Source organism: Sinohyriopsis cumingii, chromosome 15 (assembly GCF_028554795.1).
Source record: "Sinohyriopsis cumingii isolate HCF-2022 chromosome 15, ASM2855479v2, whole genome shotgun sequence".
Taxonomy (NCBI): Eukaryota; Metazoa; Mollusca; class Bivalvia; order Unionida; family Unionidae; genus Sinohyriopsis; species Sinohyriopsis cumingii.
In genome coordinates this window covers 66,795,987-66,815,483 of record NC_142975.1, presented here as the reverse complement: position 1 = coordinate 66,815,483, position 19,497 = coordinate 66,795,987, and the positions used below count along the sequence as shown (strand labels likewise).

The 19,497-nt window shown below is 34.4% G+C and overlaps 1 protein-coding gene across 2 annotated transcripts in view; it reads left to right on the top strand.

Moving 5' to 3' along the window:
* LOC149781978 (exosome complex component 10-like) overlaps nt 1-19,497 on the top strand; it is a 65,104-nt gene that overhangs the window by 12,630 nt on the left and 32,977 nt on the right. For both annotated transcript variants that reach the window (XM_089936164.1, XM_089936163.1), the window contains 6 exons: nt 1,089-1,248; nt 4,620-4,677; nt 7,064-7,139; nt 11,697-11,807; nt 12,714-12,857; nt 17,872-18,062. In XM_089936164.1, coding sequence (XP_089792290.1) covers nt 1,089-1,248; nt 4,620-4,677; nt 7,064-7,139; nt 11,697-11,807; nt 12,714-12,857; nt 17,872-18,062 — 740 coding nt within the window. The remainder of the gene's footprint in view (nt 1-1,088; nt 1,249-4,619; nt 4,678-7,063; nt 7,140-11,696; nt 11,808-12,713; nt 12,858-17,871; nt 18,063-19,497) is intronic.

Here is a 19,497-nt window from a genome sequence, read left to right as displayed (position 1 = left end):
TCGAACACTGTTATAAATATGATTATGTAAGTAACAATTAAATTACCTTAAATTATCCAGGTCATTCACAGATTTTGATAAGATAGCGAGCCAATCAAGCAAAAGGAGTACCTGGTGAATTCCATGCTTTGTTTGATAGATATGGATTGTTATGGAGGAGTGAGTTCAAAGTTTGTAGTGTATTTAAAATTCATGAATTGACACTCAAGATGTGCTCAAGGATGAGCAGAAGTTTCACTTGCTTGCATTGAAAACACAGCATTATTATTTCACTAATAAAACAGTTTTACCAAATTCAGTTTAACAGAGTGTGACGTTTTAAAAAAAAAATGAAACAAAAGTCTGCTTTATAAACAAAAGGAATCTTGTTTTATTGTGCACAAAGCAGTGATTATTTAATATACAAAGTTTTGCAAGTAGACAATGTGACACACATTTATTGATGTATCAAAACCTGTCAGATATATTTGTATACATCTTTGTTACCTCAGTTTACTGTATGGAAGCAACACCTACTCATAGTCGTCATTTCCTAAAATTGTCCTGACTGTGACAGAGAAATTCATAAAACTGTAAGGATGATAAAAGAGAAATTCATAAAACTGTCTAGTCTGTGACAGAGAAATTCATAAAACTGTCTAGACTGTGACAGAGAAATTCATAAAACTGTAAGGACGATGAAAGAGAAATTCATAAAACTGTCTAGTCTGTGACAGAGAAATTCATAAAACTGTAAAGACGATGAAAGAGAAATTCATAAAACTGTCTAGTCTGTGTCAGAGAAGTTCATAAAACCGTCAAGAATGAGAAACTTTAAGTATCATAAAATTTTATACTTGCATGAAATTTTAACTTCTACTGATTTTGCTTACATGGGACTTTGATATTTAAAAGCTGGATTTTGAGTAAAAGTGAATTTTATACTCGGAAAGAATGTGATGAAATTTAGGACTGGTGTTTTATTTCATTTTGAAGTCCATTCAGTGACAACACTAATATCATAAAGAGAACTGAATTTAAGTTGTGAGGAATTGTTGTAAATTTCGTTAACGCTAAGATTCGATTGTAAATTTAACCTGGTGTTTCAGAGTCCAGGAAGTCAGGGGACTAGTAGTTCCAGTTACCGTCTTCTGGCAGCCAGGTATACGCAACGACCACAGCTGAAATTCAAAGATAAAGTAAACAACAGTAACCAACCATTTGTACCCATTATCAAGTACAAGCCACATGCATTACAGCCTTTGCAAGGTGAGAATAGTGTTTTGTATAAAGGAATACATACTAATTTGTAGGTATGTTCATTTCTATTATCCCCATCCTTTATCGACTAGCTGAATCTATGGAATGGCATGTTACCTGTCATCTGTCAGCACAAGTTTGTTATTGTTCATCCTTTTATGGTGCTTGCAGGATTGCCATAAAAGTTCACACACATATTCATCGCAGGATGAAGTTGATCCAAAATGAAAATGGTCTGCTCAGACAATCATTGCAGCCGTCTTGAAAATCTTATTGTTACTCTACTGGGACAGATGGTTATATCAAAATGTGTTTTTTACTTAAATACTTCTTATGACTTTTGGTTGATCCTAAATGAAAATTAAAATGGTGCTGATCTTGCATCTAATATGGCTGCCACATAAACCAGCTTGAAAATTTTTACTGCTACTTCTCCTGAATGGTAAGTCATATTGACAAGAGGTTTTCACTAATAGACTTTTTGTTTTGTCTAGTTGTTACTAAATGCAAATGGTACCAATTTGACATCCAGTATGGCTACCAACTTCAAAATCTTATTTCTACTCCTCCTTAATGGAAATTTACAGCAACATGGGGTTTTCACTAGGAGGCTTATTATAGTGTTGATTTGGTTAAATGTAAATTACATCCATTATATAAAAAATGACAGCCATTTTGAAAACTTTTTATCGCTACTCCTGAATGGATGTTTATGTAGTTTTCCCATAAAGATTTCTTGTGGTCTCTAGTTGGTTTTTAATGAAAAGGGTGCTGATCTTTTATCCAGTATTTCCACCATAATAGTCATCTAGATAATCTAATTGATTTTTGTCCTGAATGGATGGCCCTATCACAATGGGGTTTTCACCAAAAGATTCCTTGTAATGTCAGGTTGGACTTGAACGAAAATAGTGCATATCTTTTATCCAGTATTGTTTCCATGGTGAACATCTTGAAAATCATGTTATTGCTTAAAAATGTCAGAGATAGTTTCAACACTCTTGGATTCCTTGAAATTCTATTTGGCCAGTAGAGCATCAGTCCCTTTGAAGGACTCGTGTCTAAGAAAAAGCAGGGATTGTGTAACCTTGTGTGGGCAAGTCTATGTGTAATGTTCTACAACTCCAATCCCAGAAGACATAATCTTAAACCTTCCTGCTATTAATGAAAAAAGTCTTTAGATGTTTTCAATGGGTTTAAGATTTTAATCCATCCATGGGAGCTGAGCTTTTTGCGATGGAAACACATTTTCATAAATATTTAACTGATTTTGATGTAGGGACAATGTGGGATGATCTGCTTGCTGCAGTATTCTTGTTCATTGGCTTATATTACTGCTTCGATAAATTTCACCTTGTACAAGTTTCATACAATTGATATGAACATACTACCTTTGCAATCTACTATCAATCCACATAGTCTTTTTCCTTTTAGCATGGAAGGATTTCATCCCTCCAAGTCTGTGGCATGCTATATACTTTCAGTTACTAAGAATAGTTTATGTTTCTTATAATAGAGCACTTTCTAAATTTAGCTTTTATCACCTTTTGACCTTGAAAGTCAGTATGTGTTGAGTGGATTTTAATTATAAACCCGAGAGGAAATAACAAAGTGGTTACCTCCCTTGACTTAGTTTGATAGCCTGTGTATCTTTTTTTTCAAACAATACAGAAACATTTCAGTAGAAAATGCTTATCAGTTAGTTTTTTTAATATTTTGCTGAAAATATTTATGAATTTGTTTTTGTCAGTTTTCAGTTAAGAGCTAAGGACTAGAAAAGACTTAATTTTGTAATTCAAATTATAGTCCTACTTATTTGTATCAACATTGCTTATGTTGACAAACCGCCTATGGTCTTTTGTTACTGTCAGATTTGTCATGCTTATGTCAACATCGAGATAAAAAATGTATATGTCAACAGAAGCCCTAGGTCTCAACATGAACAAATCCTTTGTTTTCTGATTGTTTATGTTGGCAAGCTGCCAGTGCCAACCCATACTTCATTCTACAATTATGTGATGTTACTGCCTTGTTGGTCTTTTTTGGCAACTTCATTATTGCCTGCGCTCGTCATGAAAGCAAGCTGGCTAAAATCTTCAGTAAAAATAATGCACCCTTCATCAAAGGAAGTCATAATTGTATGTATTACTATGTATGCATATTCTGGAATTCTTGCATGTTTTACAAGTTCTACTTGTGCTTAGTTAAGTCTTTTTTTTGTTGAAAATGTCATCAGATATTTTGCAGTCATCTGTCATGAACATTATTACTGCCATTTCAAAAGAATTCAAAACTTGTTGCTCTTTTTTTGTTTCCATATGAATAGCATCATCACCATGGTAACCTCTGTAATATGTCTATGTCTGTTGCCTCACTCAGATAAAAATCAACCAAAGCCCAATCTAATTAGTATGTAAATAATAACTTTATAGCCATATGCTACTGACAACAAGGAATATTTTTGTGAATTGTTTAGTTATATGTTGGTTAGGAGTGTGCTATAGATCAAACAAGGACTATCATTTTTTTGTACTTATTTTCTAACAATGTGACTGATACATGAATTTTTTTAACATGTGACCTGAACTCCAGTTTATGGATTTTCATATACTTGTAGTTGGTACATTATGGGGCTTATTGCTCAAAGACAACAAATGCATGATGTCAGTATACAAGTGTATTTCACACACTAGTTTTGTCTTAACTTAATCAAAATTTCTATTGTTTCTTTTCTCAAAGCGTAAATCCCACTTACTGAGAACATACATGTCACAGGTGACAGATGAATCTCACTTGTATATAGGTCAAAGTGAAATTTGATCTTTTCATTCCCCTCATCCCAACACTTATCTCAGCATCCATTTATTTCGTCAATAAAATTTTGGATGTGATAATGTTGAAATAAATGGGTAAGACTTTTACACATATTTATGGAGATACTGGTTATTTGCCGATGGTCATACAAAGGAACACAATTATGAGTACCTTGCAAGTTATTTTCATCCCTTTAATCTTGTTTAATATATTATTGCCTTCCAAGTATCCTCAGTACTTTGATTTTTAAAAAGGTGGTACTGATGAATTTAGCACAAGTGTTATAAAGTTGTGAACATATTAAATGTCTTGAATATTATCATAGGCTTTAAGCTTCTTGTAGCAAGTGGCATATTGTATTATAATTATTAAATGAATTTCTTAAAATATCATGTAGCTTGAGATTAAAAAATCAAGATTTACTACTGTAGAACTTGTTTATGATTAGTAAGTTAATATTTTGGCCTAATTATATGAAAACAAATCTTTGAAAGACTTCTGATGGGTTCACTCAGTTTAGTTGTGAGAATGCGGTAATCCTGGGTTCTTTATTGTTGTCATTTCAGAGAGCTTGAGATTGCCAGAGAATGTGGGCCCTGATGACATTAGTAAGGCTGACTTTATGTAAGGTTTTTTTCTCACCACTTTTTTAATAAAAGAAGCAGAAACGCTGAATTTTGTAGTCATAATGGTGCAGAAGTGATCTGCCTAAATAGACTGTTCATAGTATAAAGCTGTTTGATATGTTTATTCATTGATTAATTACCATGAAATAATTCTTTTGGTCCTGCCATGAGATGTAGAATCTCCATAGTAAACACTTCTTCTGTCTGTCATTATGTGTCAGTCTATTCCTGTAATCAACACTTCTTCTGTCTGTCATTATGTGTCAGTCTATTCCTGTAATCAACACTTCTTCTGTCTGTCATTATGTGTCAGTCTATTCCTGTAATCAACAAAGCCCAGCAGCCTTTACATATAAATGATGCCATTTGGTAGGTAGACATAGATATACATTTTGAAAGTTTTGTATTTGTAAGTCCAGTTTTGAGTTCAGACTCTTTTCTGTGACTTTTATATCTTCCCTACTGCAGATCCATGTAACCAGCTTAATTCAGGAACCATTCAACATATTTTTGATGCAGTTTGGTTGACTCATGAACTGAGATCTGCCTTGTATGGGTTTTTCTCATCAACTCATTGTTTAGATCACATTATGGCCCTTACAAATTGCTTTCACATATTTATGTGGGATGATGCTTATAACCAGCATGAACATTGAATCACAGACCCAGTTGTGGCTTTCATGGGTTTTGTCTTGTCCTTGCCATTTTGGATAGAGTTATGTCCCTTGACAGTTAACCTCGTGTCTTTGCAGTGGATTTTGCTTGTAACTGGTGGTAACTCAAGAATCATTCCACATGTTCTGATAAAATTTAAAATGAACGTTGTCTGAAAGGTCTTGCCTGGGTTTAGTCTCATCAATTGACATGTAGAGAGAGTTATGATCCTTGTTTGGAATAATCTTGTCTTCAGATGGAAACCAGATGTTGCTTGAAGTCAGAATAGCTCAAGAACATTCAACATATCTAACTGAATAAGGTAAAAACATTGTTTATTAGCCAAAGAAGTGTATATTATGTCCCTAGACCTAAAATGCATAATATAAAGTTTGTCTTGTCTGCACAGTAGTGGACAGAGTTATGGCCCTTATCAATCAACTTTTTATATTCAAATGGGATATTATTTATAATCAGCAAAACCATTCAGCATATTCTAATGCAGTTTGACGTGAATGTTTTATAGACTTGTGTCTCATACACTCAAATCCAGACAGAGTTATTGTCCTTGTTAATTAGCTTATATCTTTATCTTAAGATGGCATGTTGCTTGTATGGATGAGACCTTGCAGGAGTTGAATTCCACATCATCATTTAGAGAAGTTATCGCTCCTGAATGCCCATCTTCTCATTGTGTTTTCACAACACAAGTTCTTATTTCTAATCCCCTGTGTAGCTTATAGACAGCAGGTCCCTTTGCATTGCAGCCATTGCTAATAGTTCTAGTTTCCATCAGAATCGATTTTATAAAATTAACATTTTAGTTAGTATTTGAATTCTTAGATTTTGAATGGGATCCTAATTTTATTTTAAATTATTGGTTTTTAGCAAGTGCAAAACTGATGCATAAATAATGACCCCCTCCCCTCCACAAACACACACAAAATGATGAGTTTGGAAAATCCATTTTAAGATCCAACAACAAACAGTTATGACTTTTTGCTTGGTAGTTTTTTCAGTATATTTTTTTTTACAGAAAACAGATTTTACAAATAAGTAAACTGTACATTTTCTATCAGACATATGTTTTACAGATAAAAGTATGTGTACATTTTCTGCCATATTTGAATGTATCTTTTTTGGATTATTGTTAGAAATCGCATTTGGAGCAAGAAATGAACAGTAATGCTAAGATATGAAAATTAGTAACCCATGTGATGAAATTAACATGCAGCTGCCAACCTATATATGTTAATGGAAGAAAACTAAAATTTCCATACATGGTGTTCAAGGCGATTGTTGGATGTTTAACACAGTGATCGCTTTTGATGTCCATCCATCAATCCACCTGTGTGCAAGTCCATCCACATCCTAGCTTTTCGTCCATTTTTAAATGTTTTTGTACTTTATTAATTTGTTTAGTTATCAGGTACAGTTGGCCACAGAATTATGTCACTTGGTATCTGGATACATTTTAATGTCTATAGTACCACTTTACCAATTCTCAGAGGCAGGATCAACATGCAGCCCATGGCCAGTTTCTTGTTTTGTACCTTTTAAGTGATTGAGTAGCAGTATTTATTAAGAAGCAAGGTTACCAGATATAAATGTATCAGAGTTAACTATCCTTTCTAGTGAAAATTTTCTTTAAAACTTTGTTATCAGTCTGTTTTATGTACAGCCTTTTTTTAATTCAGTATTAGTAAACTATGGGTTTGTTTTTGTTTCAGCTATCCACATCCATATCAGTATGAAATAGACAACTTGAAACTGGACCAACATCAACTCACAGCTACAGAACCCATGGTTTGTGCAAAAGCAGTGTTGCACCTTAGTAAACCCTGAAAACATCTTCCTACCCCAAAATGACACTGTTCCCCTAAATTGAACAAATTCCCATATCTTGATGACTGTAGGGTGACAGAGGTAAATAAAATGTCCCCTCAGCAACTCAACCAATGTGCAGCTGTAAAAGTGATGACCTTACATTTATTATGGTGCCACAACCATCAGACATTTATCTTTTGTACTATGAATTCACTTTTGTGTTCATCAGTTTTGCATTCTTTTAAAAACAATAAAACTGATAGATATGTCTATCTGATATTGCAGTTATGGCAAAGATATGATGAATATGTCTCTGTTAGAAATTGCAATTATGGCAAAGATATGGATATGCCTCTGTCAGATACTGCAATTATGGCAAAGATATGGATATGCCTGTCAGATACTGCAATTATGACAAAGATATGGTTATGCCCATGTCAGATACTGCAATTATGGCAAAGATATGGATATGCCCATGTCAGATACTGCAATTATGGCAAAGATATGATGGATATAGCTCTGTCAGATACCATAATTATAGCAAAGATATGATGGATATGTCTCTAATTTTTTGCGATTATGGCAAGGACATGATGGCTATGCTTCTGTTAGATATTGCACGTATAGCAGAGACATGATGGCTATGCCTCTGTTAGATATTGCACGTATAGCAGAGACATGATGGATATGCCTCAGTTATTTTGCAATTATGGCAAAGACATGATGGATATAGCTTTGTCAGATACTGCAATTATGGCAAGGACATGATAGATATGCCTCTGTCAGATATTGCAATTATGGCAAAGAGACGATGGATATGCCTATGGTAGATATTACAAGTATGGCAAAGACATGATGGATATGCCTCTGCCAGATATTGCAATTATGTCATTTTGCAAGGGATAGTTAAATGTTTGGTTTGCAGCAACCATGAATGCACAAAAAGTGGAACCCCATGAAAAATAGAGAATTAAATGTACACTTAAGGTATTTTTAGTGTGTTTTCATTGCATGTACAAATATCATGTGGAAAGAGTACAGAGTTGTGTATGCTTGAAAGACATTTACCGACTTGGTAAGGTTGTTGAACTTTTTTATACTTTGATTTCATTGCATAAGGAAGAATGTCAATTTTACCAACAGAAATCATAGTTCTAGGAATAACAGGGAGTTTATTTTTATTCATGGGGTATCATAGTTATCGGAATATCTGGGACTTAACTGTTATTCATTGGGTATCATAATTCTAGGAATAACAGGGACTACTAGTATTCTTGGTGCATCATATTAGAAGGAATAAGTAGAACTTTACTAGTATTCATTGGGTATCATAATCCTAGGAATAAAATGGAGTTTACTGTTCTTGGGGTATCATAATTCTAAGAATAATGGGGACTACTAGTATTCATGGTGCGTCATATTAGAAGGAATAAGTAGAACTTTACTAGTATTCATTGGGTATCATAATCCTAGGAATAAAATAGAGTTTACTGTTCTTGGGGTATCATAATTCTAGGAATAACTGGGACTTTACTATTAGGTATCATAGTTCTGTGAATAACGGATTTTGCTATTATTCATTGGTATCATAGTTCTGTGAATAACAAAGACTTTACTTTTATTCGTTGGTATCATAGTTCTGTGAATAACAGAAACTATTATTCATGGGGTATCCATTTTTGCATATCTTGTGATTTTATGTTTATCTAGAATTTCAAGACCTTACCTTTTTTCTTTCAATCACCAATGCAAGTTTGAGCAAAAAGACAGCATTTTGCAGCACCCAATAAATCGTTACCCAATGAAATCACAGTATAAGATAGTTTTGCATGTATGTGTCTATTTGTAATTTGATGCTGTGTAAATGAGACCAAAAATAAAACTGTATTGGTTGTATTGTGAAACTCTACAACAGCAAGTCAGGTGATCTGAAAAGTCTGGCCCAGAATGCAATCTGTTTCATTTTAATGGCATGATTAAATAGTTTTCAGGAATTGTAATAAATGAATTATCAAGAATAAGTGGGAAGAATAGGGATTTTTTTATACTGTAGTTGGACTCTCATTTGCCTGATATTTAGATCATAGTAATGTCAACTTTGACAGAACCACCTGATAAAGCTTGAAGAAAAGCACAGTAGAATGTGTCTAAGGAACTCATTTTAATAATTATTCTACCAGTTTGGAATGTAGGGTGGGGGTGGCTGTCTCTGTGCCCATTTGTCTGTCCGTCTGATTTTGTACATTCTAGAGCATAATTCTACAACAATTCAAGGTATTTCAGCCAGACTTGGTACACTTTTCATGAAAGTTTCATAGAGGTGTTTTGATATTTAGAATTTTCCGCATTCAGTATTTGTATGACCATGGAAACATAGTGTAGCATAAATGACATGTGAACTGATGGCATTTTTACAATAAATAGTATAAAAATTTAGACATCTGGACCATTCATTACTTTCAGATCTAGTCTTTTCTGTAAGCAGGGGACTTTACATAACTCTTATTGTTTAATATTTCTAATTTTAAATGATTCATGCAAACCCCTATATACCTTCTTAATTTTATGCATAAAGAAGATACTATATTACTTGCCTTGAATGTTACTTGTATCAATCAACCATCTTGCCTGACTGACTATACTTATTCCCATAAACCAAATATTGTTGAAATAAACATCCAGAAATCATATGCCCATCCTAAGGGACCATTCTTTTCTGATCACAGATTGGCTTCATGAGATGTGTTTTTTATTTTCTCTTTGCCCCCTTCTTTTCATGGAAATATTTAATAAGTTGGTTCTCTCTATCCTTCCATTGGCCATCTGTCATAGTTTTGTTTCAGCACAGCGACTCCCTTGATTAATTTTGCATTTCAGCTAGATTTGGTATACTGCTTGTAACGGTAGAGATCTTTTCTGAGCTTGATGGTTGGCTTTCAGCATCACTATTTACTGGAGTTGTAGCCCCTGCTTGTTAGACCCACCCACTTTTGTTTCTGCACTATGACGCCCTTGATCATTATTGCTATTAAAAATGTGTTATTAAGGTTGAGTTTGGTGAGACCTTCTTTGAGTTGATTTGTCTGCATACTACATAGTTGTTTAGCAGAGTTGTGGCCCCTTATTATCAGTTCCACACACTGTCTTATTAGCACGATAATTCACTTGATTATTTTTGCATTTAATTTTTTTATATACCTTGAGGTGATAATTCTGCTAAACAATAATGCAGAACACTAATAACCAAGCTTAGCTATGCTCCCTCAGTATAAAGCTACTGATTGTTGGATCCACCTGCTCTGCTATCTGTACAATAAGTTCATTACCTCCTATTACATATCAACCAAATTTGCCATTCAGTTTCACATTGATGAGGATTTGAATAAGTCAGATTATCAACCTGATGTCTCATTGTTTAATGAAGTTTTGGCTACCTGATTGTCAGACACAAGTACGGTTTTGTCTGTGCAATAATAACCTTAATTAATGTTGAATTTCAACTCAGTTTTTATAGGCAGGTTGATATCAATATGACCTCAGCTGAGTTCAGTTGATTATGCTCTTTGTGATTATTTAATGGATTTATAACCCTGGATTGTGAGACCCACCCACTTTAATTTTCACACAGTGACTTATTGATTTATGAATCACATTCATTTCTGAACAATAAAAATAATTCAGTTTTGGCCAAGCATGGTGTGCAGATTATTCAGCTTGATAGTGATGAGACCTTTGCAGAGTTCATTTGTCAGCAATCTGCATGATTGAGCAGAGTTATGGCCCCTAATTGTCCAACCCACCCACTTTCATGCTTACACAAGAACAGCCTTATTGGATTTAAAGGAAATTTAGTACACAGCTTGACATTGATGAGACCTCTTGTAGCATCTTTTAGTTGACTTATGACCTGTACTTGTTGGAATTTCCAACTTTTCTGCACAGTAACTTCCTTGATTCTTATTGAAGTTCAACCAAATTTATTATGTAACTTTATGCTGATGACATCTGGTTGCATTTAATTTTTAGTGTCTTATCTGCTTCATCAGTTGTCAAGTTAAGGCCTTTGATTGTTGGACCCACCCACCCACCTTTATTTCCACACAGAAATTCCTTTCATTATTACTGGATTTTTAGTCAAAAGAACATTAAAGTTAGTTTGATATCAATAAGACATCCATTGGTTTGATTATTAGCTTTCTACATCATTATTATGTTGGGTTATGGCCACTGAATGTTTGACCCACATATTTTGCTTCAGCGCAGTAATTCTTTTATTCATGCTTTAATTTCAGGCAAAGTTTGTATGCAACATTGTTTCGATGACTCAGTGTTTTTCATCATTAGTGTTTTCCTTTACCAATGTTCTTTAGTTCTTTTACTGTTTCACCATTAACACCTTGACCTTTCCTCCACAAAATTGCACTCCTCTACTTTCAGCAAAAAGTAGGTACATCAGTACCTGAAATTTCCTTGTTAATGATTATTTTGACTAATGTCTTTTTGTAAAGGTTTGTTTCTTCCATTTTCTACCGACAGAATCCTCTCCCTCTGAATGAGACACCGCTGTCTATGATCAGCACCAAAGCAGACCTTGACAAGTTAGTGGAACAGCTTAAATTGGAGAAAGAAGTTGCTGTGGATCTGGAGGTAAATAACCAAGAAAAAAAATCCAACAAAAAACAATGATCAAAATAAAGGTGTAATTCCTCAAATCACAACTGTATACTTGAAATATTCAGTAATATAATCGTTTTGTTATGAGTAAGTTAATCTAAATCTGTGTTGTAAACTGTTTCAGTGAGATCATGTTTAATTTAAGATGCCAGTCATCACTGATTTTGTAAGTCCATATATGTGACTGTTTGTTGTCAACTATACATTTGTTCAAGTTCTTTCTGTTTTAAAGGGCATGATGGGATTAATGTTAGACTTGCCCGCCAAAGTGAATATGCTTTGAGAGGAAAAGCTGATACAGTCAATGATTTGGGTCACAGTGATGGGGTTTAGTAGGAGGGTCCACTAATTAAAGTGGTGGCGATGGGTATTATTGGTTCAAGCTTTCATATTTAGCTGTTGTTTCTTCGGAAAACTTCTAATAGGACATTGCACAGATGTTGCCTTATGGCATTGACTATTGCTGGGGATTTATTAGATGAAAGGACAAGGTCATAATTGGTCATCAGACCTTGCAAGCAAGCAGGTTCATAAGTGTACAAGGAACATTTGTGTGGGTAACAGATCAAAGGGTCAGTGTCAGGTCTTTTCAGTAGTTTAATATTTTTTCATCAAATGTTTCATTGCAAAGAAGTTGTAATATCCAATCTTTCCATGGGCAGATTGATGTTAGATTGTGTACACAAGTTTACAAAAGGAAATGGAACAGCTCTTGGAGTGGAATGTTATAAATGTTACAGATGAAAGTCATGGCTTATTTTTGGAGGGATGAGCAGAAATTAAGATAAAGTTCCTGTGTTAAGTAATGTAGTCATAATTTTTCATTGTTGACATTTAACAAGCATGCTTTTAGTAGTGTCTGCCTTTGTATTTTTCCAGCATCACTCCTACAGAACGTACCTAGGGATAACCTGCTTGATACAAATTTCTACAAGGAAACAAGACTTCCTGATTGATGCTCTTGAGTTACGCAGTGACCTTCATGTCCTGAATGAGATTTTCGCTGATCCAAAAATAGTAAAGGTAAGGCTTGTTAAGTAGGACATTTGTCTGGTTTAGTTTATCCTTCAATTAATTTGCTTCTTTATACAAAAGAAACCTAGTATAGCTGTAATGTAGATGTATCATTCAGTTAAACACATTTTAGTATCCATTATTATCAGTGGACTGTGATTTTATAGTTTTTTGTTGGGTATTAGTTTTGGGAGATTTTTTGGATGAATTTAAAGACCAGTTGAACAATGCTGTTTTTGTTGAAACAGTAATGATCTCTTTTCTGTTTCACTAATATAAGTTCTAATTGCATTGTCTTTATTTTGCACGACTGCAAAAATTTATACCTTCAGAAAATAAATGATGAATTTATGGTATGTGTGTTTCTGAAGAATAAAATTGAGAAAATATCAAAGCCTGCCTGCAAAATAAATATCAGGAGCATTACATATAATGCTTGACAATTTCAGATAATTATTCTTGAACTGTTAACTATTGTCCATAAGTCAGTATTGGCAACAAGCCAATAATGTGCGACCAACACGACCGAGGTCTGTTAGAAAAATGATGTGGTTTAGGATTCCTTCTTGGTAGCCAGTAGTAATAATTGAAGGATGTATTATAATTTCAGAGTTTTCATTAGGAGCTAATTTTCAGCAAACAATACCTGCCAATTTCACCTTTTAATCCAGGCTAATTTTGAATTGTTTAGTATCATTTATTGGTAGGGATCATAGATTTAGGTCAGAATTAACTATTAACTAAGAATTACCCAGCTTTGGATAAAAATATGGAAGACCCAGCAATATATGTTCTTTTGGCTTGTGTTTGCAGCTATTCAGGCAAACATTGTTTAAGCAGTGATTATACCTGAGATAGCCAGCCAGGACAAAATGCTAGCTAGTACATGGATAGTACAGTTATAATACCCAGGTTCAGTTCCCAGCTCTGACAGGATGATTGGTTGCTCATTTAAGAATGATGACAATCTCCATGGAAGACTGGTAATATTCTCCAGATTCCCTGGCCCAAATTTCATCAGTACAAGTCGAGACATAAGACACTTGATTGGTCAGTTTGAAGTTGGACTTAAATTTCAACTAATCATATTGCTAGATTCATAACCTAAGTTTGAGTCCAGACTTATGTTCTGTTGGATGAAGTCCATATCTGGTTTCCTCCACTTGAAAGACCACCCAATTCAACATCTTGAACTGTCAAGAGTACAAGACCTCATAGGACATTCAAAATTATTTGTATGCATCCATGATATGCAGATTCTTTTTGTACTAAATATAAATTCATTGTATCTATTCTTGTACCTAATGTGTTTCATTGTACAATAAAACATGCTTTAAGTGGTCTTTGTACAGTAAAACATGCTTTAAATGGTTGGTGTACAGTAAAACATGCTCTAAGTTGTCTGTGTACAGTAAAACATGCTTTAAGTAGTCATTGTACAGTAAAACATGCTTTAAGTGGTCTGTATACAGTAAAACATGCTTTAAGTGGTATGTGTACAGTAAAACTGCTGTAAGTGGTGTGTGTACAGTAAAACATGCTCGAAGTGGTCTGTGTACATTAAAACATGCTCTAAGTGGTCTTTGTACAGTAAAGCATGCTCTAAGTGGTCTGTGTACAGTAAAACATGCTTTAAGTAGTCATTGTACAGTAAAACATGCTTTAAGTGGTCTGTATACAGTAAAACATGCTTTAAGTGGTCTGTGTACAGTAAAACATGCTCTAAGTGGTCTTTGTACAGTAAAACATGCTCTAAGTGGTCTGTGTACAGTAAAACATGCTTTAAGTAGTCATTGTACAGTAAAACATGCTTTAAGTGATCTGTATACAGTAAAACATGCTTGAAGTGATCTGTGTACATTAAAACATGCTCTAAGTGGTCTTTGTACAGTAAAACATGCTCTAAGTGGTCTGTGTACAGTAAAACATGCTCAAAATGGTCTTTATATAGCAAAAAATGCTCTAAATGGTCTGTCTACAGTAAAATGTGCTCTAAGCCATCTTTGTACAGTAAAATGTGCTTTAAGTGGTCTGTGTACAGCAAAACATGATTTAAGTGAGTTGTGTCCAGTAAAACATGCTCTAAGTGGTCTGTGTACAGTAAAACATGCTGTAAGTGGTCAGTGTACAATAAAACATGCTCTAAGTGGTCTGTGTATAACAAAACATGCTCTAAGTGGTCTGTGTACAGCAAAATGTACTCTAAGTGGTCTGTGTACAGCAAAACATGCTTTAAGTGATCTATGTACAGTAAAACATGCTTTAAGTGGTCTGTGTACAGTAAAATGTGGTCTAAGTGGTCTGTGTATAACAAAACATGCTTTAAGTGGTCTGTGTACAGTAAAACATGCTTTAAGTGGTCTGTGTATAGTAAAACGTGCTTGAAGTGGTCTTTGTACAGTAAAATGGGCTTTAAGTTGTCTGTAAGTAAAACATGCTCTAAGTGGTCTGTGTACAGCAAAACATGCTCGAAATGGTCTGTGTACATTAAAACATGCTCTAAGTGGTCTTTGTACAGTAAAACATGCTCTAAGTGGTCTGTGTAAAGTAAAACATGCTGTAAGTGGTCTGTGTACAGTAAAACATGCTGTAAGTGGTCCGTGTATAGCAAAACATGCTCTAAGTGGTCTGTGTACAGTAAAATGTGCTCTAAGTGGTCTGTGTACAGCAAAACATGCTTTAAGTGGTCTATGTACAGTAAAACATGCTGTAAGTGGTCTGTGTATAGCAAAACATGCTCTAAGTGGTCTGTGCACAGTAAAATGTGCTCTAAGTGGTCTGTGTACAGCAAAACATGCTTTAAGTGATCTATGTACAGTAAAACATGCTTTAAGTGGTCTGTGTGCAGTAAAATGTTCTCTAAGTGGCCTGTGTATAGCAAAACATGCTTTAAGTGGTTTATGTACAGTAAAACATGCTTTAACACATTAACCCCTAGTGACGATTTAATGGGGCAGGAGGTAGTAGCCTACTGCTGAGCTCTGTAGCGTCATGGTCATGCATGATATACTAAAGTGGGTGGTATTATAGAAAGGTTGACAGATGTAGCTCTACAATGATACCAAATAATCTGGAATATCTAGTTGCACTAGAAACTACAGATTTAAAAACAACTAATTTTTTGGACCCGACTTTTTCTAAGGAAAAATTTCGCCCATGGTTAGAATCCGACTTTGTGTCTGGATTTTAGACTTTTTGGTCTCAGATCTAAGGCAAACCAGTTTGAACTGCAAACAGACAGATGAGCCTTTGCAAAAGGTAGGATAAGATGGGCATTTGGAATAAAGAGTGGTCTCCATACAAAAATAATGGCTCCGTTTAGCAAAAAAAAAGAACTCCAACTTTTACCCTTCTGCTCTTGCACGAGTCAAATAGTCAATGAAAAACAATGTTTCTAACACAACCAGGCAGCATGCTATTGAAAGATAACCGGGGATTAGGTGTTTTCAGATTTATTCAGAAATAGCTTTCAAAATGTGTTTCCTACTCGATTTTCAGGTGAAAATGACAAAAAGCTCCAGGGGTTAATGTGTTAAACTGTATTATGATGATGTCACCAAATTTGAATATTCCTTGCGTATTTAATCACTTGTGCATTGACATTGCACATAAATTGAAAATTTAGCAGTTCCTTGATGATTTGTAAAAAAAAAAATCCTTGTTAACACGTTAACCCCTAGCGACGACTTAATGGGGCAGGAGGTAGTAGCCTACTGCCGATCTCTGTAGTGTCATGGTCATGCATGATATACTAAAGTGGGTGGTATTATAGAAAGGTTGACAGATGTAGCTCTACAATGATACCAAATAATCTGGAATATCTAGTTGCACTACAAAATACAGATTTTAAAAAGAAACTCATTTTTTTGGACCCGACTTTTTTCTACCGAAAATTCACCCGTGGTCAGAATCCGACTTTGTGTCTGGAATTTAGACTTTTTGGTCTCAGATCTAAGGCAAACTGGTATGAATTGCAAACAGACAGATGAGCCTTTGCAAAAAGTAGGATAAGATAGGCATTTGGAATAAAGAGTGGTCTCCATACAAAAATAATGGCACCGTTTAGCAAAAAAAAAAAAAAGAACTCCAACCTTTACTCTTCTGCTCATGCGCGAGTCAAATAGCCAATGAAAAACGATGTTTCTAACACAACTAGGCAGTATGTTATTGAAAGATCACCGGGGATTAGGTGTTTTCAGATTTATTCAGAAATAGCTTTCAAAATGTGTTTCCTACTCAATTTTCAGGCGAAAATGGCAAAAAGCTCCAGGAGTTAATGTGTTAAGTGGTCTGTGTACAGTAAAACATGCTTTAAGTGGTCTGTGCCAAGCATGACAAGCTGACATGATTCGTAGGCAAAATGTGTGATTTGGCACTGTTATTAATTAACATTATGTCTTAATGAGAAAATTTCACACCCTACTTTCACTGTATTGCATCTGATACTGCAGTAAACCAGTTATAAAATGACCAGGATAAGTGCAGTCTTTGTCTTGTCTGTGAATAAGTTGTTTTTTTTTCTGGATGAGTTAATTGCATAGTTACTGTAAAGGTTCATATACTTTGTTGTTTTACTGATTTTGCCATGTCATAAAACCAGCACACAATGCATAAAATGTCACATTCACAGATCTTGTCATTAGTTCATCTTAGCACATCAGTTTAATTCTTTTGTTTATCAAGTTTATCCATTTATTATTTATGTCATGAATGATTTATGTTTTGGCTTATGGCTCCAAATAAATTTACTGAATAAGTGTTATCAAAGCAGACTTTACAATTTTCACATGGGATTAGTAAATATTATCATATAGTCAGCTTTGCAGATTTCAACACTGTAAATTGCTCCATAGACTTGTTGTGAACTAACACCTGTCTTGAGTGGCCACAATTTATTGGCAGAAGGGCTGATCTTTAAAGACCTAGTTTTACTGTAGTTGGTCTGAGTTCAAAGTGCTTGCTGTACACTCAGCTTAATGCTAAGTCCACAGTTTAACAACAGCTTATGACTTCCATGTTGCAGGTGTTTCATGGTGCTGACATGGATATTGATTGGCTACAGCGGGACTTTGGCCTCTATGTGGTTAACATGTTCGATACAGGTCAGGCTTCACGTGTCCTGAATTTCAGCCGCTTTTCTCTGTCACATTTACTTCAGCAGTTCTGTGATGTTGAGGCTAACAAACAGTATCAGCTGGCAGATTGGAGAATACGGTTAGTATATATATATATATATATATATATATATATATATATATATATATATATATATATATATATATATATATATATAAAACTTTGTTGAGTGTTATTGTCTATTTTTAATTCTGAAAATTTTCAAGTAAAGTTTTATGCATTTTAACCATCATGATCAACCTGTTAAATAATTTCCTACGATTCAAGGTCTGAGATCCTGCTGCCTATTTCTCCAGGCAATAAATATTCAAGGAAATTGAAATAAAAGAAACCTCAGATGCAAACAAAAATATATTGATCAAAATCTGTAACAAGCAAAAACTGTTGTCCAAAATCCATTGTTCTTTCATCATATTTGAACTGCTAAATATCTAACCTGAATTATTCAACCATTATATTTCTTTCTTTGTTAGCTACATTAGCACCTGAGGGAAGAGTCAATAAAAACATGTCAGATTGGAAATTATGGTATTGTTATTATTTCTTAATTGGAATAACTCAGTGTCCTCTATTAGCAAACAGAGAGATGTGAAAAATAATAACTGGTTTATTTGGATTAATTATTTTTTTAGAATTTGGTGGAAACAAAAGGCAGAGTTTGAAAAATATTATAAATATGGGCAATGGTACAGGTAAATAGTTTACATTGGAGAGGTTATCTTCCCTTTTGAATTTTGATCTGGATATTTGTACTGCAAAGGCTCATTAATTCTGTAATTATTGGACATATTTGATTGGCTGTCTATTTCAGACATGTGATGCACTTTTTAAGACAGAGGGTGCTGAATTATTCAGATTACTATGTATCTGAAATCTGTGCTTTGTGGTGTCATCCTGCTTTGTTTATGGTGTTGGTATTTATAGACAGCACATTCCATTGGTTACCATTGAATTAATTTTTTACATTTTGAGAGGGCAAGACCTGGCCAAAACAGACCTGCCAACCCTTACAATTTTGCCTAAGTCTTAGGGAAATTACCCATAAAATACAGACTTACAGAATAAAAGCACAAAATCTGGATTCTGGCTTTTCTGTGTTTGGTTTGAATCCGGGTTTCATATTAGATTTCAGTGGAATTGGTCAGGGAACTGGACTAACTTTACCATAGTTTCTCAGATGCTTTAAACTGTAGTAAAGAAGAATAAAATGGAAATATTCAGATTCTTAGGGAAAAAGCAGGAAGGGTAACAATTATGTTTAGTGGACTTCATCTGTTGATTGAGTATGTCACATGGCATGATGGCGAGAAAGATGATTGCCATTGCCACTGCTTTTTTAATAAGGATTACCTCAAGTGAAGAGATATCAAGAAACCCTTGAGCAACCATTGAGCACTAGAGTTTGGAACTGTATTTTGCGAAATTGCACTGGATGTAATTAACTTAAGTTTAACTGTACAACTCTTGAGTTGAACACAGTGTTTACCGTTTGTGCATCAGTCTTGGATCCCAC